At 42.7% G+C, this 23794-nt stretch overlaps 1 protein-coding gene across 6 annotated transcripts in view; it reads right to left on the bottom strand.

The window, feature by feature from the left end:
• The window catches only part of LOC128914471 (A-kinase anchor protein 13-like), a 115523-nt gene that overhangs the window by 12419 nt on the left and 79310 nt on the right, over nt 1–23794 (bottom strand). For all 6 annotated transcript variants that reach the window (XM_054213453.1, XM_054213449.1, XM_054213455.1 and 3 more), the window contains 2 exons: nt 21204–21351; nt 10668–10964 (listed from right to left, as the gene is read on the bottom strand). In XM_054213453.1, coding sequence (XP_054069428.1) covers nt 10668–10964; nt 21204–21351 — 445 coding nt within the window. The remainder of the gene's footprint in view (nt 1–10667; nt 10965–21203; nt 21352–23794) is intronic.

Raw genomic sequence — 23794 nt, 5'->3', positions numbered from 1 at the left:
AAAGCCACGGAACCTGCAGCACCTGGAAAAACACGCTGGCTGCCAATACCCAGGAGAGACCAGTACTTTAAAGTGAGGGACACGCTACGGTGGGATGGGAAGTGCTCAGGACCTCGCAGGGTGAGACTGACCACAGAAGTCAATGTGAAAAACCCACCATTTCATAAACAGACACAGCAACCACCAAGTTGCAGTGCATCCAAACAGAACCTGGCATGGTCAGGTGGGTTTTTCTGGATGTCCAAGTCTTCTCCTCACGCATCCGGCACCAGGTTTTAGGAATGGACAAGTTTTGTTATTTAATGGGACGCTGATTTGTTGCAAGGCATGGCAAAAATCAATTGCATTTGAAGCACAAAACTAAAGCAGTTACAAAAGAGAACAATTTAACCTCTTGTGTAGACAAAAAATTGAAGATTTTGCTTTCCCGTCTTGATTATGCCTCAGACCAGCTTTTCGCAGCTTTATACAGTAGCTCTATCATTCTGAGCAGCAGCATTTACAAAGTAGCAAGCTCCACTGCTGCTTTTTATGTTTAATAACCGTGACCTTCTAATTTAGTAAAAGTCACCCTTGAGCCTAAGCTTTCATCTCAGAAAAATGTCCCCCTACTCTAAAAGCTGCAGCCCTAGAACGATGCTCTGAAAGGCTTCAACCAGAAATGAGCTCCAGATGCACTGCTGAAATACAGTATTTGCAGATCAAAGCCTGTTACTTCTCTATGAAGGGCAAAAGCATTTGGGTTAAAAAAAGTACCAGAAATAAAAATTCATTCTTTTTAATTAACAAAGGATTTCAGTATTGACTGGCAGCAACAACACAACAAAAAAGCACCAACTGGGTCTCGGTAAATCATGCCAATGAGCACCCTTGGTATAATACCTTTAATATCACAGCAATGATTTATTGGGTTATTAATTTGGTTGCCAGCCAAACCTATACAGAAGGTTTAAAAATGCAAGTGCATAACGGCTTTAGGATTTAATTAAGTATTTTTTCCTGAAGAAATATGCCCCAAGAGAAATCACTTCTTCAAAGTGCTGCTGTTTTTCTTGCTTGCTTGCTTTCTGAAGGGACATCATTAAGACCTTTCGTCAAAAACAAAGCAAAAATGGGGAGTTCTCCCCTGACTGACACACAATTTTCCCCGACATTTTGGATCAATTCCTGAAGAACTAATCTGTATTCAATAACCGAATGCTTTCTGGCACCACCTCTCTTCCGAATGACTCCAAATTAGGTGTCTGGGCTACAAACCAATCCTTCCCCCTAACCTCCTCTTGATTACTGTAAAGCAAAACCATGCCGTCCTGAATACATGAACATGTCTGAATGGAGATTCCAGCTGATCAGAGAAAAAGGGAATAGCTGGGCTCACTCAGAGACAAATTCTCAGCCTGTGGGAGAGTAACAACAAGGATTTTGGTATTAAGTGCTATGAAGTGTAATGCTTTAGAAATGAACAGGGCAACAAGGTACTTAATCCATGGTTGTCACAGTCTTGGACTTAAAGAATAATGAGAAATAACACACCATATAGACAGACGTAAAGGAAAGGCTACTGATGAGGGTGCCAAAAGGAGAAAGTGTTGATACATGTGGGACTTACCCAGAGTAAAAGCAGATGCCCAAGGTTTCACTCAATGAATTTGCAGTTGGACAATACTCCTACGTTACCTGTACTAACACACTGGCAGAGTCAGCTAGTGTAAACAAAGCAGTGCGAGTCTCTTCCTACTGAGACGTAGAAAGCACAAAAGCACTTCTGTTCGAGCGAGTGACTGCCGTCCAAATAAAGAATACATTCCACTGGTCTCACCACATCTGTTCTCACATGAGATCTCCTCTTCTAGCTGCTTTGTTGAAAGGAAAAATCATCTTCCTAACTAAAATGGATAGACCGGCACCAAAACTGAGCAGTGTAGACCTGAAAAGCATAAGCGTAGGTCCCTGGACCAAAATGCTTCCTCCTCCTTCACATGAGAGCCTTACAGTCAGGTAGAAGCATCTTCTACTCACCAACTTGTGGTTCACACATACCAATTGCAAGTTTTGCAAGATGCTACTCATCCTGTCATCCTGTCCCTGATCCAACTGGGTGCCCCTCTCTATCTCATATTTCCATCGATGAAATGTCCCCTCCCACCTGTCCCAAATGCCCCGCTGATGTAATCTGCTCAAATGACTGCAACTTCTGAAAATCCCACCTTTTTTCCATTGTTTTAAAACATGCTTCTTTATCGTCAAAATAGTGGACACGGTAGTCCCAGCATTTGGATGGAGGTGTCTACAAATGAACTGAACTGAACGCGGCCCTGCCCCAATGCCTTTGAGCAACAGCGACGTGCACAGAAGATCTGTACAAGAAGACATGGCGTGTTGCCATCCAGAGCATATTAAACATACAAACACACTATCCAGGCCTATTTGGAAAGATCTGCCTAAAATATATACTGGCATGAGGCCATCCTAACAGATGGGCACAGATGATGGCAGCAAAGAGACAAAGTACTGTACATACAACAACTGCAGGGGCCCCAGGGAATGGCTTTAGAAGGTTCTGGAGTGTGCAAAACTTCCATGGCTACAGTTAAAAGGCGTGTGCCATCTGTGGGCTGGATTAACTACTAATATCTAATGGCGTATGGTGTTGCTCAGAACAAGATGAGAGCTGGTCTGCATCAAGTATGGGAGTGTTGCTGGATGGAGAGAGGAGGAAGACAGACAGATCCCACCAGCCTTCCTACCTTTGAAGGGATGAAGCTTGTAGCACAAAATGTTGGAAATTCAGTCAATGATTTCAAAGTCTTGTCATGGTGCAAAATGTGCACCCCCAGGCACGGAAGAATAATGAAAGCTTTAACTTGCAACAGCCAGAGCTCCTTCTACTACCACAGATCAAGCATGAGCTCCTGGGCTTAAAATGGCTGCCCTCTGAATGGCAATAAAATTTTCTTGTAATTAGGAAATTGTGGAAATATAAGACACACGATACTGGAAAGGCTAAGGTTGTTTTGTTCCTCTCTCGTTTCCTAGTAATAGGCAAGAGTTGAAACTTATGATTATTGTCCCATAATGGCAGGGCGCTCTAATCCAGCTGGCAAAACACAAGACTTTAGATTTTTAATTTTTTTTTTTTTTGCAGCTGTAACACATGAACAGACAATTTATCCGGGTAACTAAGGACAAAATTTCCAAAGAAGACTGACAAACGTACTTTGCTAATGGTAAAGGATTAAGGTTTAAGGTGCTATTAGCACAAAACAAATAAGCATTGAAGGAAAAAAAAAAAGTTTGGGTATGACACAACCAAGAACGCACAAACAGCTCTGTAAGTAAAAACTTACATTATAATCCTGATTAAATAACAGAAAAAAAAATACTGCTCCTTTTTAAAAATCGCTCTTTATATAGAGTAACCCACACCTAACTGCTCAGTTTATCCTCCGTGCCCTGAGACATCTTAACAAGGAACAGCCAGCCATGGACTGGCTAGCATCTCTTGCTAGTCTTCCTCTCATGGTGACCTTCACTTGGTTCTCACCCAGAATCCTATCTACTCAGCAGTTTTGAAATCTACCATCAAAACTGGCCTCAAAATCTTGTTTTCTGCTGGAAATGTTCTCACTGATCAATCCTGGAGAAACACAGGGAACAACAACCAGACATGAGCTATCACTTGATGCTGAGGTCCTCGAGGAAGGCTCCAGCAGACAACAGCGCTGAAGAAAGGTCAAGGCAAAGAAACTGTGTTTGGAGTTACGAGTTCAGTTAATAAAAAGATGTGTGAGCAATTCTTTTTTAATCTTATAAACAAGAAATTTTTCAAAGCACACCAGAGGATCTTCATGTCCCCGTTCCCACCAATATCAAAGGGAATAGAAACTTTCTCATGCCAATGATTTCTCAGCCACAGACTGAGAGTACATCTGAGTACTGAGCAGCACATCTCAGACACTGCCTGAACACAAATTCTTTTCTGCTGCCCATTTGCCACCGCAGAGGGTGGCAGAGAATTTAGGTACGGAAAAGATTTTTGTACATCTTATCGAGGACTATAGCTGAACAGACAACCTTGCACTGTTGGCACTGAAAAGATCGTGGCAATTTATACTACACAGTCCTTTATCAGAGGGCAGAGAGGAAGGTGAGCAGCAGATTGGGAAAGGATATGAAACCCTACAAAAAGAACACCTGTCACTATTACACTGAAAAGGTTCTAAGAGAAACGATAAAAAGAGCGCAGTAGATGAACAGACTGAAGCTTTATGTCTGCAGAACATCACCAACTGCTTATCTTTAACATCCTCTCATGGAAAAACACGTTAGCTCCTGATAATCAAATTTCGTTATAACTATTTCTGAAACCTTTTCTAGGCTTTTTGCTTTTTTCTTTAAAATAAAGTGCTTTTTTTTTATCTTCACTCTTCAGATATTCTCCCTTGCTGTAAAAAGAACAAATTAACCATCTCTAATCACAGTGACACTCACATTGCACTACGCACTGAGATCCTACTGGTTTTGTGTGTACAGTTATTAAACTCGTAACCCAAATCTATCCAGACTATTTCAGACCAGGGCGAAGCATTCCCCTCTCTACCCACCTCCCACCTGGTGAGCTCACGGGTTTCATTTCTCAAGCAGTACTTACTGCACGCAGATGTGTATTCCGCAGCACTTCTGGGAAGCTGTACGTATTCAAGACGTCAGTAACTGCGTTTCTATAGTTAAGGAGCTGTTAAGTGTTTTATCTAATGAGATGGGCTCCTGGTTATATGCTCGTAATCGTGGCTGACTATCTCACAGCTCAAAGGGAATGCTACCCCTAACGCTCCCAGCGGCATGGCTCCATTCCACGGTTGACCACCACAACCCTCTGCCAACCGTAACCAGCTCCTGAAAGCTCACGCTGCTGAAATGGTAACCATAGGTCTGGATTTCACGCTTACTTTTAATAAGCAAAACAAAATGTTTCCTCAAAGGTTTTGTCAGAATATTACATAAAAGAGATTTTGAAAGCGATCTGTTCTCTACTAATAGTTACCTTAAGGATTAAGCTCTCTAATCTTTCCATACCTGAGCCTTGAATCCTCCCTAATTTTTTTTTCTGCTTTTTTTCTGCAACATAAACAAGCCATAATCATTACTCATACCTCCAAATATTCTGTTCTGGTTTCCTAGTTAGCTTATTTTCCCTTCAGTCATTTAAAATAGAAAATCACAGTCCTGTATTTACATTGCATGCATCCTCAGAATACATATTAAATTTTGATTTCTAGATATAAAATGTAACAATCTGTTCCATTTAAACAACCACATTTAAATGCCACTGAGAACAGTAAATAACCCTATTTTGACAGCCGTAACAACTATGTTCTTTAGAAAGTTACAGTGCACTTGTAATAATTAAGATGGACATGATTATACGGCACCTGAAAGTAATGCTGTGTTTGGAATACCATGGTAACAGGAGTAATCCTTAATTATGGATATTCTGAAATTGCAGATGCCATTTAAGTTCATACAAATAGACAGATAATTAAGAGCAAGACCCGGGAATCGCCTGCTGCAGAGGGACAGGGTATGGCTGGGGGAAGAGCACAGTCCTGCCCCAGGAGAGAAGCCATGAGGACTGCAGCCGTGCAGGGAGAAGGTCAGGACACACTTGCCCAAGGGAGTTCACACACAGTCTTTACCTGCAATGCAAATCCTCTCCCTGCCCCTGCAGCACAAGGACACGCTGCTGCGCCAGCTGAGCGGGACCATGGCACCATGCACGGTGCTGCTTCCTCTGTCTCCTTCAGCCTCGGCACATGTCAGGCTTTCTTTTGCTATCCATTCATCTAACCAAATGGTTGAGTATCTTCTGCCTGCCTCAGTGAGAGAGGACGGAGCCCAAGGACCTCTGAAGTCAGGAATCTTAGGTGCTCCCATCCCCAGTTCTGCTAGCATGGCACCAAGTGGGATCGGGAAGACATTTTAGTCTCCCCACGTCCCATTACCTGGGACCTCTATAAGCGTACTTTATATCTGTGGGTAAAAAGATACTTAATGCAAGTCTTTCTGGGGTCCTTTTCTCTAAGCTAGGGATTGAAAGCTAAGACTTGGTCCCTGAGATCTTCTACAAATAGCAAGTAGGCGGCTGCACCTCAAGCCTCCTACACAGCAGGTGGGTTCAGGGAGAATGTGAAAAATAAAAGAGATGGAGAGCGGGAAGGCAACTTAGAAGTCAGATGCACAACACCCTAAAAAGAAACCAGACAGCAAAAATATGGCCACTGCTACCGGAAAAAGGACCGACACACCACAGGTGCCTTCTTCTCTGCTTTCAAGTCAGCTGCACAGGTGTTGGTCAACCGTGCTACTTCTCCACAGGAATATAATGTTGATCGATACACCCTGAAACCTAAGTATACTTTTTGAGAGTAGGTGTCATGAGGAAAAGCTTGAGAGAACAGCTTTTATGTGTGTATACATATATATATGTATTAAAGGGGAAAAAATTCCATAAAGAAATTGTTACCTAGACAACTTATTAAAGTCAAATCAGGATCAAATCAGAAGGTCAAAGAATTAAGAAATTTGGACAAGAGTATCATCTTTCCACAGGAAAGCAAGCAGGAAAAGCTGGAAAATGAGACCACTGATAAATACTTCCAGAGAGAGGATTCTGTTTTCTGAACTCGCTTTTCCTGTCAAGGATTCATGATGCGCAGCCACTGCTCTCCATCACCTGAGCGTTACTGTCAGTGGTAAGACCAGGCTGGGTACCACGCTCCACACTGCTGGCTGCTGAACAAAAAGCTCGCCATCAAAGCCCTAATCCTACAAAAAAATAGTCTGGTGTTCAATTTGGCACAAAGGGTTCATTCAAAGCTTCCTGAGGTCCAAACAAATCCACTTTTTTTCCAATGGATTTTGGGTGAAGAACTAAGGACTTGTCATCACTAACATATTTAGTCTTTTACACTGTACCAGAGTAATATAAATCAGTAAATATTTGGGTTCGAGCAAAGTTAACCAAATACCTACAATAATATTACTGTAAGGATTAGATTAACCAATGCTGCTTAGTGCATTTAATTTTGGGACAGTTTCTTTTTAAGTAATAAAGCCTTTTGCTGTTCCAGAACAATATTAAAAAAAAAAAGCTAATAAGAATACTGCAAATGAACATAGTGGGGTTTTGAAAATGCCCTGATGAAAATACAGGAAGAAATGTTCATTTTATTTTCTATTTGTTTTAATGAAAATGATGTCTAAAGAGATAACAGAGGAATAAATGTAAAGACAACCTCGTGTGTAAGAGATTAAGATTTCCAGGATTACTGAAGCTGAACAAACTTCTCTTGTCGAATGGCAACAGCTAACTTGAGTAGGTTATATACAAATAAATTAAAAAAAAAAAAGAACACTGGAATGTTTGCAAATGTCCTCCAGCAGTTTTAAATAATTTTGGAGGTATTTCTAACCCACAGCTGAAAGGACACGCTCTTAGCAATTTGACTATATGACGGTACCACACCTTTAATCTTCAGCAATGGGAAACTCTTAAAGAATGAAGATCTTGGTTTGGTAACCAAAACATAGGCAAGAAGATGACTCTCAAATAGCTTTGTCCACAGTAATCCCGCACTTTTCCATGCTAAATAGTCAAACCTACTAATGTGTTAGAAAAGAGGTGGAGGATGCTGGTGTCCCTGCCCAGGGCAGGGGGCTGGAACTAGATGATCTTTACAGTCCCTTCCAACTCTAACCATTCTATGAATAAATGGATGAATGCAAACCACTGAAGATCATTTTAATGATGTGACCACCAGTCTGCTGGCACCTGGGGGTATATGGGCTGTTATGTTCCTCCTCCTCCTCCTCAGTGTGTGGACCTTAACCGTTCACTTTGCACTGCACAAACCTACTGACACAGATGGTGAGTTAAACAGCCTCAGCAGACGGAGCTGGCTGTTACTTTTCGCAGCTTCTCTGCTCTCTGGGGGGTGTGACGGCAATGAACTCCCTGCCCTCTGCTCAAAGACTGGTCAGGGTTGGGTGCAGGCAAAAGCAAGGAGAAGCCTCCACACAGAGCCATCCCCTCGCCAAAAATCAGCACAAAGTTGTGCTTGGTGGTGGATCTTCTACCCAGCTTCTGCCTGCAGAAAGGCCATTACTTCCTAACTGGTTTTGTACAAGCTAGACTCCGACTTCAGCCCTTAGAAAAATCAACTTTTAAACACGCTTGACAGCAACAGCCATCTCTGAACAGCAGTTCCCCATCAAGCTGCGGCACTCGGGGAGCTGGCTGGGGTTCCCGGCTCGCTCCTGCCTTCAGAGGTTTTGCTAAACAGCAGCGTTTTGTTTCCAACCCACAAGAGCCCATAGAGACATGCCAGCTTAGAGGCAGCGCTAAAAAAATCTTTCAAGACGGGCTCTGACATTTTCTTTTGTTCTCATTTCTATAGTATTTTCTCCTTCAAGAAGGTTATTTGAAGTATCTGGGGCTGACATTTAGCGAAATGTGAAATATGAATTGGAATAGCTGTTCATAGGTAGTGACGCAGCGCGGGACGGGGTGTCCCACTGGAGGGGCACTGGCCAGAACACATGTAATTGTCCACATGCTCCCACAGCTTCAATCTTTGCTGTGCTTTTCTCTCTCCCCCACACAAATCAACCCACAACCACCAGCAGGGGAGTGCAACTTTTTACCCCAGAGGTTTTTCTAATCTACTGCTCCATCCTAAATCAGAGACATCTCTTCCATCTTGCTCTAGAAAAACAGAGTTCCATGACCAAAAGGATGCTTACACATGCAAATCCTTCCCACCACAATCACAAAAGTTCCCCCAAATTCCCTATGTATAATTAGCTCACTGCAAAAAATTACCAGATAAATCTGCCTCTAGCAAATAAGCTGATCAGAAGATGAAAGACCAAGACATCAATAAACTGCCCTTTTTCAGTTAATTATGAAAGGACTTCCTGCAAGGAAATATATTTGATAGCACCAATGTTCTTGGATGAAAGTTGTGTTTAGTGCCATTATATTTATTCACTTAACACGTTTTTCTACAAAAACCTCACGAGATGCCAAAATGCCCAGCACTGCAGAGCTGCCCCTTCTCACTGTGGATGCAATGGATGCTCTACAGGTCCATTAGCATTCAGAGCCCCACACCATCACGACTTCCAGGCCCACAAGCGCATGCTGAGCAGATCAATGTAAATCCCACTGCCCCATTTCCCTAAGTGCTGATTTTCCAAAGAATAATCAAAGTCAAAAAGAGAAACCGGATCTCAGCCTTCCTGCAAAATCAGCGACAATTCAGAGCTTCAATCAAAGTTTTCACTAACTTAAGATCCCTTTGACTTAAACTAGAAACGGCAGCATTATCATAACTTTTTTAAATGCAGAAAGAAACATCAGTGTCTTCCACATAGAGGAAAAAAACACCAAGTGTTTATCTCCTTGTAAACATGTGTCAGCATCTGAATTTCTATCCAGAAACCATTAAATATGATCAAATCTTTTAACGTCTGCTAACACTGCTCCAATTGACTGCCTGCGTATTCAGGTTTCCAAAAGCAGTCAGCAAGTCAGTGAAAAATAAAGCAGAAAAGAGAAGAAAACCTCCTGTAGAAAACCCTGGCGCTGCGAGCAGAACTGAGCCTGCCGCGCTGAGCAAGCCACGTCCCCTTCCTCTTCATGTGTTTATGTCATTGTACCCTATAAAAGATAACAGATACCTCACAGCCACATTCCTCAAGTGCAACTATTTGCCAGAATACCCTGATAATTTACAGTAAGAATTTGTACACACTGGAACTAGCCCCCCCGGTGCATCAATGCGCTTCCTTAAGCTCCTCTGTGACAAAAAAAAAAAAAAAAAAGCAGAACTCCAAGGACACGGATGTGCCACAGCATCCCGAACACCTGGGCACCTCTGCTCCGGCAGTCGCCAGAGACTTTGGGCCAGCGTTGGGGTTTATTTATAAGCTCTCGGCAGCCCTCTCCGCTATGGTTAAGGGCTACCATTAGTCAGGCTCTCCCACCTTCGCATTTCATATGCCAAATTGTCCAAGGCTTATTTTGGGGAGCGCTTGTGTTCGCCCAGCTAGTATCCAACCAGGGATGTGATACAAATCCTCAGGGGCAGATCCCCAACTTCTCCAAGAAAAATTAGATATATTTTACACATTATTGTCACTTTGCACATGTGCTGTGAAACCAACTTTTACCAAAAGTGCCGAGTTCGTGGCACAAGAGTAATATTTGCAGGAGCATCAGACTTTCTACACACAGACTGGTTTCTTTCAGGAAATCTCAGAAGTGTGATGCTGATACACATAACACTGCATACACACAAAACCCCAACCCTTCAGGGTGTGTTTTAAAACACCGACCATTTCAACAGCTTGTTCTATTTCATAAAAGAAGACGCAGCAAAAACATCAGTGCTTTTTATGTTTTAAGGCAGCTGAAGTGCAAAGCATAGGATGGAGATGTAGTAGGGGCATGCTGGTGCTTATCCCATCCCACCTCTGAGCACAGAGGCCAACACACCTTTTGAAAGACATGTGGAGTTTTGGGAACCCTTCTGCTTTGGAAAACCTTTCTCCCTGGCTTTTTACCTCTCACCCATGAGTCTCACACATGCCCTAGAGGTCCTCACCGGTCAGGGACTGGTCCGCTCCCAGCACGTTCCATTCTGGTGGCAGTTTCAGGTGTCGAAATGCCAAAGCCACTTTTTCATCCAAAAAGTCCACGTCGGCAGCGGGTGGTCTCGAGCGGTCCAAGAACCGAGTGAAATTTAGTGCCTGCTGGTTGCCGGCGCAGGTGGCCAGAAACTGGGCAGCGTCATAGGCTTCATCCTGGACAAACTGGAAACTCTCTTCTGCCACAATCAGAACAGGATGACCTTCTCTAGAGGCACAAAGTGCCACCTTCACTGTCTCACAGCAGTCATGGCCTGCAAAATAAAACCAAGGGAAATGGTGAAAAAGAACAATTGCATGCGCTGAAGAAACACAACAGAGCAACTCCTTTGACACACATAGCCTTTACATTAAATCAGGTAAAAGCAAGTTATTGAGGATCACAACTCTAAATTAAACACTCTCTTGGGAGTTCATACCTATCATCACTATTTCCTTTAGACTTTAAAAGGAAAAGATGTGTAACTTTTCCCTGTCAAAATATAAACCAAGTAATATAAGCCTTATCGGACCAGGCTATTTTTGATCAGCGACAAGTAAACTCAAGAGAGTTAAGTAATTGAAGATTTTGCCAACATACCAAAAGCCAGATTACACGGTCAAAGTTTTCTTTTCCAGCTCTGCAGGACTCCAGCAACTCCCCAGAAACTAGAATCGGAGTGCCGCAAAACCACGTACTCCAAATGCTGTCACAACACTTGGCTTGTACTGAAAACACTGCAATTTCACCTAAAAGAAAGACCTAAATGGCTAGGAGAGCACGACCTGCCCAGGCATGCCCTGTGCGTGCCCTTGGATCTCAGGCTCGCTGCTGCACCTGCCCTTTGCATTTGGGTTCACAAGACAAAAGTAAAACCAAGCTGCTTCTGCTAAATAAAAACATGGAAGTGGCCACTTTCCATATTTACAAAACAAGAAGGGCGGGAGTTTAATAACTTTAAATTTATTTATTTATTTAGGGCAGAGGAAACAGGAGAAAGGACTCCCTGGCATAGCAGCAGTTTCATTGACTCAGAAACTATAAAAAAAAAAAAAAATAAAAATCAACAAAACCCACAACACCTTTTTGCAATTTTAAAAGGAAAAATATAACATGTATCCAACACAACCAGCACTTGTAATTGTCCGGCATGCCCCTTCAATAATAAGGTTTGTGTTTCAAGTTCACCGTACGGCACAGTTTTTGTTCCAGTCTCAGACTGACGTCATGGCTGTTTTTGCCAGAACAGCATGGACCCTGCACTAATTACTGGAAAAGCTTCTTTTTGCCCATGACCTCAGCATACTACTACATTCATGAAACTCTGCTTAATTAAATACAAAATGACGATTTATTTTTAAAGGCTTGAAAATTGAATTTAAGCCCCTATTTGTGGTCAGTGGGAAAGTTTCCTTCTTGTATCGAGGCTCATTGCTGTTGATTTCCCTGACAAAAGGAAAAATATGTCCTTAATCTTCATGGTCTTTCAGCCAACCTTCCAAATCTGTTCTGAGGCTTTTGGCATCTATACAGGTTTTGTCTGTTGAAAGAAGCGATCCTGAAGTTAATTGAAAGGTCACAACTGCTATTAGGACACTGTGGGTAGCACCAAAATTGTCAGAGACGGGGCTGCGCGGCTTCCTAAGGAGAGCAAATGCAGCTGGAAAGGTATCAAAGACAAGTGCAGAAGGGAAGGAAAACACACATGGATGTTGCTGCAACAACTCAATACAACCCGGAGGCTCTGAAGCTGAAAGGTGAGAAAACTTTTTCTTTCCAGCACCGGGCATCTATTAGCAAAAGGATGATGTGAAAGCTGAAGGAATATATTTACTAGCATTGATGTTGTAAAAAAGAATAAGGGTAGGAAGACCTATTTCTGTTCTTAAAAATATTGCACGTGTGTTCTAATACATCACCAGTCAATAGGACGGGCAGGGAACTCAGCAGCCCAGATGAAACCCATTCACAAACTCCACTCATCCTCACAGTAGAAGCCTCAAATGTTCAAGGGAGGAGTGGGGGGCCGGTACAACTTTGGGGGGAAACTTGCCTTTAGTGCAGTTCAGAACTGTACATCGCTCCCCCTACAACTTCTTGCTTTGCACATCTTCCTAAGGACATCAGAATAAGGAGCAGATAAGAGTTATTACTTTTGTTTATAGCCTCCACAAAAGCAGTGAGTTACATGCAGGCTGTAAAGAAGGCCATGCTATCCTGTGGGAGCTGATGCAAGTACTCCGAACTTGGCTCTCCCTAATGCAAAGCAGTGGAAGTTTGCTAGAATGCGGAGTTAAAAAAAAAATAATCATAATAAGAGACTCTTTAATTGCATGAGAAAAGCTAAACCTTTTATTTTACTTCATGTTTTTTAAACTATTTTCTGTCTATTCCCATAAGAATTCCATCTGCAAAATAACCTAGAATACTGTACCCTGCCAGAAAGCCAGTGGACTTTCAGGGTTGAAGCCGAAGGCAAACACGGCCTGTGAGCAGCTACAGAAAAACACTTTGGGACAGTCACTTCCCTGTCATGAAGCCAAACAACTCTTCTGTGGGACAGCAAAAGCTCCATCATGACAACAACTAGAGAAATCTCAGTCAAGACACATGGTCTCCTTCAACCAGTACATCATGGATGCACACAAAAATTTCCCTGGGATGGAGCATTTGTGAAACACCAGCCCCAAGGGGGCAACAGGAGGTGACAAAAAGACCATGTCCTGATCTGCAGCCAGCAACGGTTCTCTTGAAATTCCCCCAGATATCTAATACAGTCTTGAAAGGGAGGTGACAGAGCTGATGATCCATTTTCATCTAACAGGATCAAACAAGCATCCTGCTAAACCCTGGGGAATGTTCTTCGAAAGGGCAACCGCTCGCAACGCTTTGATGTTCTCCTTCCCTACATCTGAGAAGATGTCAGACTTGGGGAGGGAAAAGAGTCTGGGACAGGTTCTGACTTTTGGCAAACAGTTCAAACGAAAGAGGAGCCAGTAAGTAACAAGCGCGGCCAATACTAAACAGATTGCTCAAGAGGTCTCTGCCCCCCTGCTTTGAAACCAGCACAGGAACGATGTAAGCAAACATGTCCCCAGTACACGACCTTCTGAAGGAACCGTCAGTGGGGCAACGCTTCTCTCCACATCAAAGACCGTAGCTTCCTTCGCCTAGACTAGTGTCTGAACTTCAACAGCCCTTCTTCCCAGAACATCAGCAGAAGTGAGCTAAGCTTTCTGGCACTCACTGGAGATAAGTGGTTATCATCTCTAAAACAAGCCCAAATCTGTGTTTACGAGGTTCAGTAACTTGCCCAAGATCACAAAGAGCTCCGGGCAGTGCCAGAACAGACATTGTTGCTCTTGGTCATCTCTCTTCTGCTCCGGGCTTCCTCCTAACACAGGTTAAGCACCAAGTCATGCACTCTGCAAGCATCGGGGCATTCGGCTATCAATGACTCTAACTCCCTCAGACACCTTCCCCAGAAGCGGAACAAAAAAAAAAATACTGACCCATTAAAAAGGCAAAACAAAACCCCTGGGTGTGTCAGGAAGAGCGATGAGCCTATTTATAGCCTATTTATAAAGGTTTGCATTTTGGTAGGCTGAAAACACACGTAACCGAATAAATCGTGCACAGATTTATTCACAGAAGGGAAGAGAAGTCTCCGTGCTTCACAACGTGATCAGGTTCACAATGCTACCCAGCACCGCTCCCATTGCCTTCAGTCTTCTCCAGCAATCAGGCCCTTTGGCCAAAATAGCAATCAAAAGCAAACGATGAAATACTGAATATCACCCAACTGGTATCATCCATCAGTATCCCAGTTCAAATTTTAATTCTTCTGACAAACACAATAGTGTTTCTCCTTTGCTGATGTCCCAGACTGCACAGAAGAACTTCTTCAAATGCATACCTAGGCTTCTCCGTATTGTTTTTTTTTGCCACAGTATGAAATTCGGTCATTTATGCTAGCCTAACTGTGATAAAAGTTAAATAACCCATTCCTTAATTCTTCTTGCATTGCATTTTACTCCATTTCTCCTTCTGCTTCTCAGTTACTTTAAATTTAGCTTGGAAACAACTCACGACTTGGAGCTGTTTTGAGAAGTGCCAACACATTGCAGGAAAAATACAGAAATTTAAAAACCATTTCAGTCTATACTGAGATGGGCGCAGGGACTGCTTCTGTTCTGACAAAGCAAATTCCTCATCTTCACGTAAAAACACGCTTCAAAAATTATTTAAAATGAGACGGCGACTCTTTAACTAAAGAATTCATTAGTGGGTCACTTACTGAAACTTGTTTTGGGCAACACATAAGAGCAACAAATGGAAGAACACAGGGTTCTGGCCTCTCCGAAGAGATGAGATGCATCACTATGATAGCACTACATCCTCTACATGATGATGATGCAAAACAATGAGCAGAAGAAAAGGTGGAGATTTCTGAGCTCCAAGTAATTACAGATAAGTTAATGTACGGCCGTAGACCTGGCCATCTAACTGGTACCCGTGTCTGCGATCTGGGCTGTGGTTAAAGGGGCAGCAGCAAAACCCTTCTGACTTTTTCTCATTAAACAAGGCGCACATGGAGACAAAACACCCCTAAACAGAGCTTTACTAAAACATGATTTCATTTCCTACTCCTCTAAAAGTGGAAATCCTGTCCAAACCTCCTATTTTCAGAATTCACATTTGAGCTATCAAACAATGGGCCCCCAGCCTGGGCAGCTATTTAAAGCCCTGGTGGAAGCACATGTTTGGGTTTGCCTGGTAGGTGACTAAGGACTCCAGTGCTAATCGCATCCTCTGAGTTACCATGGTGGGGCTGGGTTGAAAGAGGTCTCACAAAGAGATTTGAGCAGGACAGGAAAACCACACAACAAATGTGGTGAATCTCATGGAGTATCTTGGATCTGCATCCAAAAGATGGTGGCATCTGGTGGCTTCTGGACAGTGAAATCAAGGGATCTCCCATGACCACCCAAAAAGTGGTTCTTTTCTGCTTCAGAAATCCTAAATTCGGGTTCTGAAAAATCAGAGCCCGTTTTTGAAGTGCATTTGTGTGCTTTGCAGAGTTATTGTATTCACTCTTGCAACACAGGAAACTTTATGAAATGCATAGGCACGGTACCAGTAACAGACAGGAGCCTTTTTTTTTCATTTTAAACCCTCAACCATTAATATGGAAAGCGTAGAAAGATTTCTTTTAAAGCCCTTTATATACTGCAGATGTTCTAAAAATCTATAGAAGTGTAAGACCCCACACATTACATCATAAATAATTTCAATACAGATTCAATCACTTTTTCCTGTGACTGATGTCATCTAGAACTGGCATCATTTCCTTTTAATTACACTGCCTAAAGCAATTAAGTACACCAAAGAGGATGGACTGCAAAAAGTCTTCTTGGCTATGCTATTTTATTCTATTTTAGGGGGGTTTTGTTTCATAATTAAGAGTATTTTCAAATCCACAACTGGTATTGCCAAGTGGTCATTTGTTATGCAACTTGTTTACCCTTTTGGTCTACCAGTACAAAGATTGTATTTCATGAAATACAGCTTTTTCTATGAAAAGTTGTTTCCTAGGGGAAAACACAGTCTGCGGTAGAAGAGAATAAAACATGAACATATGTAAAGGATTTCACAGTGAAATAAAAGTTTGAAAGGAAGATACTTGCAAGCTAATTGAAATTAATTTTAGTCTATCCTTTTAACTAGCAGAAAGAAAGTAGAGAAAAAAATAATCTGAGAACTACAGGAATTAAGAACAAGTAAAAGACTGAACCTGCTTCTCCACCTTAGCTTAAGCACGGAGAGGAAGCTCCTGGTGAGTCAAGGCATTTGGAGTACGCGGGAGGGTTTCAGCCCCGTGGAAACTGCTGACAACCAGCTACCGGCAGACAGACAGCCTCGCAGGCCCTTTTCCTGCCTCTAATTTTGTTCCTCCTCCCCTCTGAAACCCACGCAGGAATCCTGCATCTTCTGAGAGCAACCAGTAAGAATAAGTGATGTAGGTATTCCAGAGCAAAGGGTCAGAGTGCTGGAACACATTGCAACAGTACACACGAAGGCAGTTATATCTCACAAAATTACCTTAGTTATTGTTTCAGTGACTCAGCTCACAGACAGGGTGTTTCTTACCCTTCACTTGGTTGATGAGGAGCTGCTGCAGCTCTGGACTTACAGTACTGGATTGTCTCTTCCTATTTTCCTCCACTGAGCTCCTCTGCCTCGCCCAGATACTACACTCCAGTCTTTAAATGCAAAGCAAAATTTGTGCCCAATAATGCAGCCATTATCGTGACAGCACCCAACTTGCACTAGATGCACCACACAAACACTCGAGCTCCCAGCACACCAGCTCGCTCTGTGAGCCTTCTTCTGAGAGAAAGTTCTCCCCAAATCTGCCCTAGAGCTTCCCGATGCCAAGATGCCTCCGCTGCCCATGGCAGGCTGCGGTCAGGGCTTTTCACTCATGTGGACAGGGATGAGGTTGTTCCTTCTTTCATTGGTTTGTTTGCCAGATCATGATTTAAGGTTTTGTTTTTTTTTATGAGCTGGTGGAGTTTTTTTTCCAGCGGGGAAAAGCTGCTCTAGCAGCAGAGGCAGGCGATGAGGCTGTTAGGCTGTTTTCTTGCAATGAAGTTTCACTTCCCTGCTTGAACACAGACTTTCTACACTACCACATGCAATCTGCTTGGCCATTCAATGCCTCAGTTACCCTCTCTACTCTACAGAGACGTTGGGAAGAAGAAAAATGTATTAAATATTATGACAGTCTCAGTTGTTAGAGTAATAAGGACTTGCTGAAAAGCTCAGTTTATGACCAACACTAAGCAGGATGAGCATCCATGAAATAAGTAGACACATCCATCCCCAACAATACAATTTCAGCAGCAACAACAGTTTAGCCGTAGCAGCAGAGCCGACGTATCCCTCTGCATCTTTCCCTGCTCAGACTTTTGGTAGTTTCTTAATACCCAAACTCCAGCAACCAAGCTTTTGCAACTACTGATAGCCAAACCAGAGAAACATCCAGTGCCACTGCATCTCTGCCTGCCCCACAGGTGGGCTTTGGTGTGGGAAGTGTCTCGTGAGACAATTGTTCTGCGGAACTACAGAGTGCCTCTGGTACTGAGGAAAACTTCTTCAGTTATGGAGAATTTGAACCAGATCACTTCGAAATACAAGCATTTTAACAGCGACAGTAAAGCAACAGTTAAACAAGATTTTGGTACCTTTTCACCAAGGCAAACAGAAGTTTAGGTAGACGATGGTCTAAAACCTGTTTTTCCTTAGGCTGGCAAAAGAGCTACTGGAGGCACACAAAGCATCATCCCCTGCCTGATTCTTGTAACACAGCAGCTTATTTTGATACTTCCAACTTATGACAGATCAGCTCAGATGAGAATCTGTTCTTTAGAAGGGGAAATTATTTCCCTTGAATTCGTAATGCAGTCAAGAGTGGGGCAGGATAACTACCCCACCCCATCCTTCCGAGAAAAGTGCAAAAATACAGGTAGTATTTAATCCTTTGAGTGACTTCTGATTCTACATTTAGCCACATCTTCAGGTAAAAAAACCTGCTCCCATAAATTTACAATCAGAACTCCTTTCTTTTATTATGCACAGAAATAAAAGCTTACATTTGAACAATACTCTTAACAATATATATTCAATATTTAAGGCTGATGATACAGACAGCATAAGAAAGAGGCAGATTGCTGTAGTAATTATATAAAATGCAGCAGTAATTTGACTCTGCAATTGTAAGCTTTTATTTAGGTAAGGTCTGTCAGGATGTAGAGAATTTTCACACACAATGATAATTTAGGAGGTATTCTAACAGTTTATATTTCCATTCCATTTTCTTTAATTTCTCGACTAAAACCACCTTCTGCTGTTGAGATTTTTTTTTAATGTGATTTCCTTTCAAAGCTTTGCTAAAACATTCTACTTAATTTTGGCAGCAGATGTAAACAAAACACTTCTCTTTCTGTTTTTTACGCCTTCATACATAACCAAAACTACTGAAAAAGTCAAGAAAAAAAACATTAAAAAATGGTGGGTTTTTTTTACATTAGCCTTAACTGAATTATGGTTACTCCTTTCACCCTAGGCCCCGACAAACTTCATCTGAAGCCCCCTCTGGACCATATGAAACTCTGGGGACTTGGGAGGAGGACAAGAGTCTCCAAACCCAGAAGGGAAGCACAGGAGGTTCAAGGCAGGCTGGCAGAGGGGCTGGGCATGTTCTTGAGCGAATCAGCCCTTCCTTCCTCCACCTGAGATGTCCCCAAGGAGTGGCTGTGCTCCCAGGGATGTGCAACGCGTTTTGCATTGCAGGGACAAATGAAAGATGCTCAAAGCTGGAAGCGAAGGATGAGATTTTGGCTAAAAGCTGTTTGCAAGAGTTTCCTTCCAGAGCACTTGTGAACTGCCCAGGCCTGGACGTTTAACCGAGGGCTGGTCTCCCACACAGTGTCTCTTGTTCATGGCTAATCCTGCAGTGAGGTCAAATAACACCAGCTCTGAGTCACCACAGCCATCTCCAAGGCAACTGGCTGAATATACAGTGTAAACACACGATTACAGATTCACTGTCGAGTTCAGGAAGGAGGAGGAGGAGGAAGAGCTGGGTTGAAATAAGTCATGCTTTTATTGAAATCAGAGTAGTCAGTGCTGATGCAACACTGGACAAACACATTGGTGTCAGCAGAGGATATGAAAAAAGCTGTTTTCTCCCAGTTTGCTTCTACCCAGAACCTCTTCACTAGTAAAGTTGTTTTGTTTTTTTCTCATGTTGTTTCTCCAAGATAAGGTACGAGCACAGAAGAGGATGTTATCCAAATGGCTTCTTACATCTGAGATGTCACCTCTTCCCTCGCACCACAGCCCCAGACAGTGCTATCTGGCAGGAACAGGACTACCTTTCCGTGAGGTCTGTTAAATCTTTGCCTGATACAAGCTGCACTTGAGACAGCAGCCATCCCTACATGGCATCCTACACCACGAGATCACAACTTTACCAGGTTAAAAAAAAAAAAAAAAAAGCCCATTATAAACAAAGGAAGAATTGAGAGCAATTCCCTTCTTTCCCTTTCAAACAGGAGCAGAGTCAGTTTTCCCACTAACAGTGACAAAACCAGTGACTCAGTTACATTTGGGGCTGGCAGGACAGAGAGAGCCCAGAGCATCGCCCCGGGTACCACCTGGCAGCCACTGCCCCAGCCGCATCCACTGTCGCTCCGAGGATGTCAGGACATCGCTCCTGCCCGGAAATCCCATCAATCCTGCCGGTTCCCGCGCAGGCTGAAGGGGAACACTGAAGCTTTTCAGTCCCTTTCTTGGCGAGGCAGCGGCGGTCCCGAGGGGGAGGTGAGGTCATTGCAAGCGGGGCTGGCAGAGCCGTGCGCCCACCACACAAAAGCAGGGAAGGAGTCACCCCCTCTGCTCCCTCCTCTGGAAGAAAATAAGCACTAAGCTAATTGATTGCATGGGGCTCCAGTCGACACTAACCATAAAAAGACTTCTCTTCCCAAGCCAATTGAACAACCTGAAGAGCACAGAAAGAGGAGGAAATGAAAAAAATACAGTGGCCAACTTTTAGCTGCTCGTCACCAGGAGGAAAAACTCCTTGGCCCTAATTTTACTTCATGTGCATCTCTCATAAAGTAATACTTTCAAGAGAGATAAAAAAGCAAAACCAAGAAATACACTCGATCACTTAAGCTATGCTGTGTATAGTGAAAATGCCAGGCGTTTTCTCACAGTAGTATCAATGTGCTGCATAGCAACAAGTCAGAATGAAAGGTTAATGGTAAGGACCGCAGCCTGGAACACGCTCATTCCCACGGTCCTGAAGTCACCAAAGGAAAATGCTGCGCTGATTTGTTTTGTTTCGTTAAGGGCACGAAAGCTTAAAAAGAGTGGTGGGCTTTAATGCGAAAACCCACCCCATCCGAACCGGCTGTGCAGGAGGGACGGCACCAAGCACCATTTGCTTGCCTGACACTGCAAGAGTTTCAGAGACTCTATGCTGGCACTGATCTGCGTGACAGGATTTTGGGGAAAAGGGCTGTATTTCACCAGGACCACAGCAATGAACCTCACCGAGTTAAACAGATCCGGAGTGTAGCTACGACTTACTGGGCTGTACACCATAGGGACAACAGCATCTCCAACCTTGCAAATGTATCTTCCAATATTTTACTCACATTTAAAAGCTTTTTACTCTGAGGAAATACAACTATGTATTTTCTACAGTAGAATCCCATAGTTACACGTTAAATAATTGCAGTATCAGAGTCATATAATTCTAGTGAAATCAAGCGAGAGATTTGTAAAAGGCAAAAGCAGTCATCCAAACCATACTTTCTACTCTCTGTGCATGTGTAAATGAGCAAAAAGAAAACCAACAAAGCAGCATTATATTTAAGTCCACTTGAATCAATCAAATTTCATAGACTGATACACTGATATCCAAAGAAAGGCAATTGTTTACCAGGAGAAATTGTCTCCAGACTCCCAGGATTAACCTTTCTCGTGCTTGTGCAGTGTTGGACAGTTGACCCAGTGAAGACCAAGTAAAAAACTACATCATCTTCAACTTTGTCTTCCTCGGTCAGCTGAACTGTAATAACAGAGTCACCCTAGAAAAAAAGACAAGAAAAATGGTTAGGTTTACATTTGCAAGAACTGCATTATATTAAACAAACTTCTCTACACAAGGCTGCTGCTCCCTGTTCATACACTCCTTTCGCACAACTCGGGGCCAATGCTAGTTTTCAGACATGCAAGTCATCCTTAGCATGCCTCTCAGCATCACAGCCAGCCAACCAGCTAGACAATATATTGAGCGCTGCTCTGGGAAGAGATATGTAGAAATCTCAAGGGTATATTCAAAATAGCAACTTAATATGGTGAAATCATGCCAAGTCTGACAAACACAAGCGCGCACCCCACACAGGGTTTTCTGATACACGCACACACGCACGTATATATATACGCATATCCCTGCACATACGCACAGCTAAAACAACAGAATTGGGATAGCAGCCTAAAATTGCTTCTGTCTTCATAAATTTGAACAAATTCCGTAATTCTTGCTTGAGTGTTCACATTTCTCTCCGTCCAAACTAGCCATTGTGTTGATAGTTTCAGTGTAACCAACTTAGTCACTGGATGCATCTCTCACTGCAATCCATAAACACATAAAGATATGAAAGTTTAATATCCACTCGGATTTCTTCCACCTTCCTTATAAATAAAACCCAATAACTGTGGCTGTACACACAGTGGTAGCTCTTGTCACCTATCTGTAAGTTCATGCCTTGGTGAAAAGCTCTGTACATTATCAAAACCAGCAGTTCTTCAAGCCCTGAAAAGAAATCTGTCGTGGTCTGCTGGCTGAACGCTCCCTGCTTAGTTTTAGGGAATCTTTTTTTCAGTATCTCAGCATATGCTATCATTTTGTCCATCCTTGCTCTCAGCAAAAATTATGTTCATATAGGGCACACGTTACCATAGTTAACCCAGCACAGGACATCGTAAATACACCCAAAAATTCATACACCTGCATGGACAAGAACAGGAGCAATATCCACCAACTTCAGTTTTCCATGGGGAAGGGAAAGCAAGGAAAGAGGATGGCTTGCAGTTACTCCAGCACTAAGCAAAGCATGTTCATTTGATCTCACCCTACATCATTTATCTGCCCAAAGAATTATATAAACTGCAAGACACAGAGAACAACAGACTGTGATGTGACCTTCTGCCCCTTTTCTACCAAGATCAAAACCAGCTGGATGCCCCAGATTTACGCTCCAGCGGCATTAGCCAGCTCTCCACCACCGCCCCACGGAGCACATGGTTAAGGCTGCAAATCTGGAAAAGATTTTTTTTATTATGATTATTTTTGCAGATTATGTAATTCTAATTTGCATATCCAACAGGATATGCATGTCGTTTCATTTAAAACCTTCTCCTTAAGATCACTCAGTGCGTCCCTTCTCTTTGTCAAATATAACTACTGCAGAAAAATCCCAGACTCCCAAGCCCTCCTGCACACCCGAGCCGCGTTAGCATCGCCTCCCGCGCTCCGTCTCACATCTCCCCCCGTTCTCCCTCATCTCAGCTCCTTTTACACCCCAGCACAGCTTCCTCCCCCAAGTTCGTGTCCAGTTCTCCTCCTCTGGTCTGGTCTGTCTGGCACCTCTTGCCAGGGGTTGCGCCTTGTCTTGATAGAAACAAGGTTTTGCAGTGCAGCACAACCAGGCCCTGGTCTTAAAAACAAATATATGGGTCAGTCTTATAACACACAGGAAAGAAAACTATGAATTCAAAAAAGATAAGTGAGTCTAGTTTACATTTCCAGAGGTTGCAGAGTTACAAATGTATATTTTAGGAAGGTCTCACGTGATAATATCAGACCAGACTTCCAGCTGGGGAGAAAGGAACCATGTAGCAAAAGTATATATTGTATGTAGTCAGTGTTAAAATAAAAACAGGTGCAAAAAGAAATAAATCAGGCTTTAAATTCAAGCATGACCAGTTCACATGCTGAGTTGAAGACTAAATATTCCATTTCAAGCAAATGGATCCTGTTTTGAGCGGATGTTCAAAAAAACAAAAGCTTAAGTTTAAACCTACAAACCCTTTGTGCTTTAGTTTTTATATCCGTCTTTGTTCGAACTGTTCCTCCCTTAAGGCATGAACATACAAAGTACTTAAACGGACTTAAAATGCAGGTGACATTTCAGGACACTCATCAACGGGGATGATTGTTTAAAGTGGTGGCTGTTAAAGGACATTTTTCTTTTATTTAACTCAGAAATCAAGTACAGTTAGTCCAATTCCTGTGAAAGGAAAGCAAATCCGCACAGAGTGCACGTGAGAAGACACCTGTCTATCCAGGCAAACTTCTCACATTTCAAGGAAAAGCAATGTAATTTGCAGTGCTCTTGCAAAAGCTAATTTGCATATTTAGTTATTAACAAAAAATCTGTAAAGACGTGTAAAAAAAAATGTGTAAAGAAACCTCAACACCAGAGGTTCCACATAACCTGAAATCTGTCTAAGCAGGGATTTAAAAAA

The sequence above is a fragment of the Rissa tridactyla genome, chromosome 9 (assembly GCF_028500815.1).
Source record: "Rissa tridactyla isolate bRisTri1 chromosome 9, bRisTri1.patW.cur.20221130, whole genome shotgun sequence".
Taxonomy (NCBI): domain Eukaryota; kingdom Metazoa; phylum Chordata; class Aves; order Charadriiformes; family Laridae; genus Rissa; species Rissa tridactyla.
Note: the sequence above shows the minus strand (reverse complement) of the source record. Positions and strands in the feature narration are given on the sequence as shown.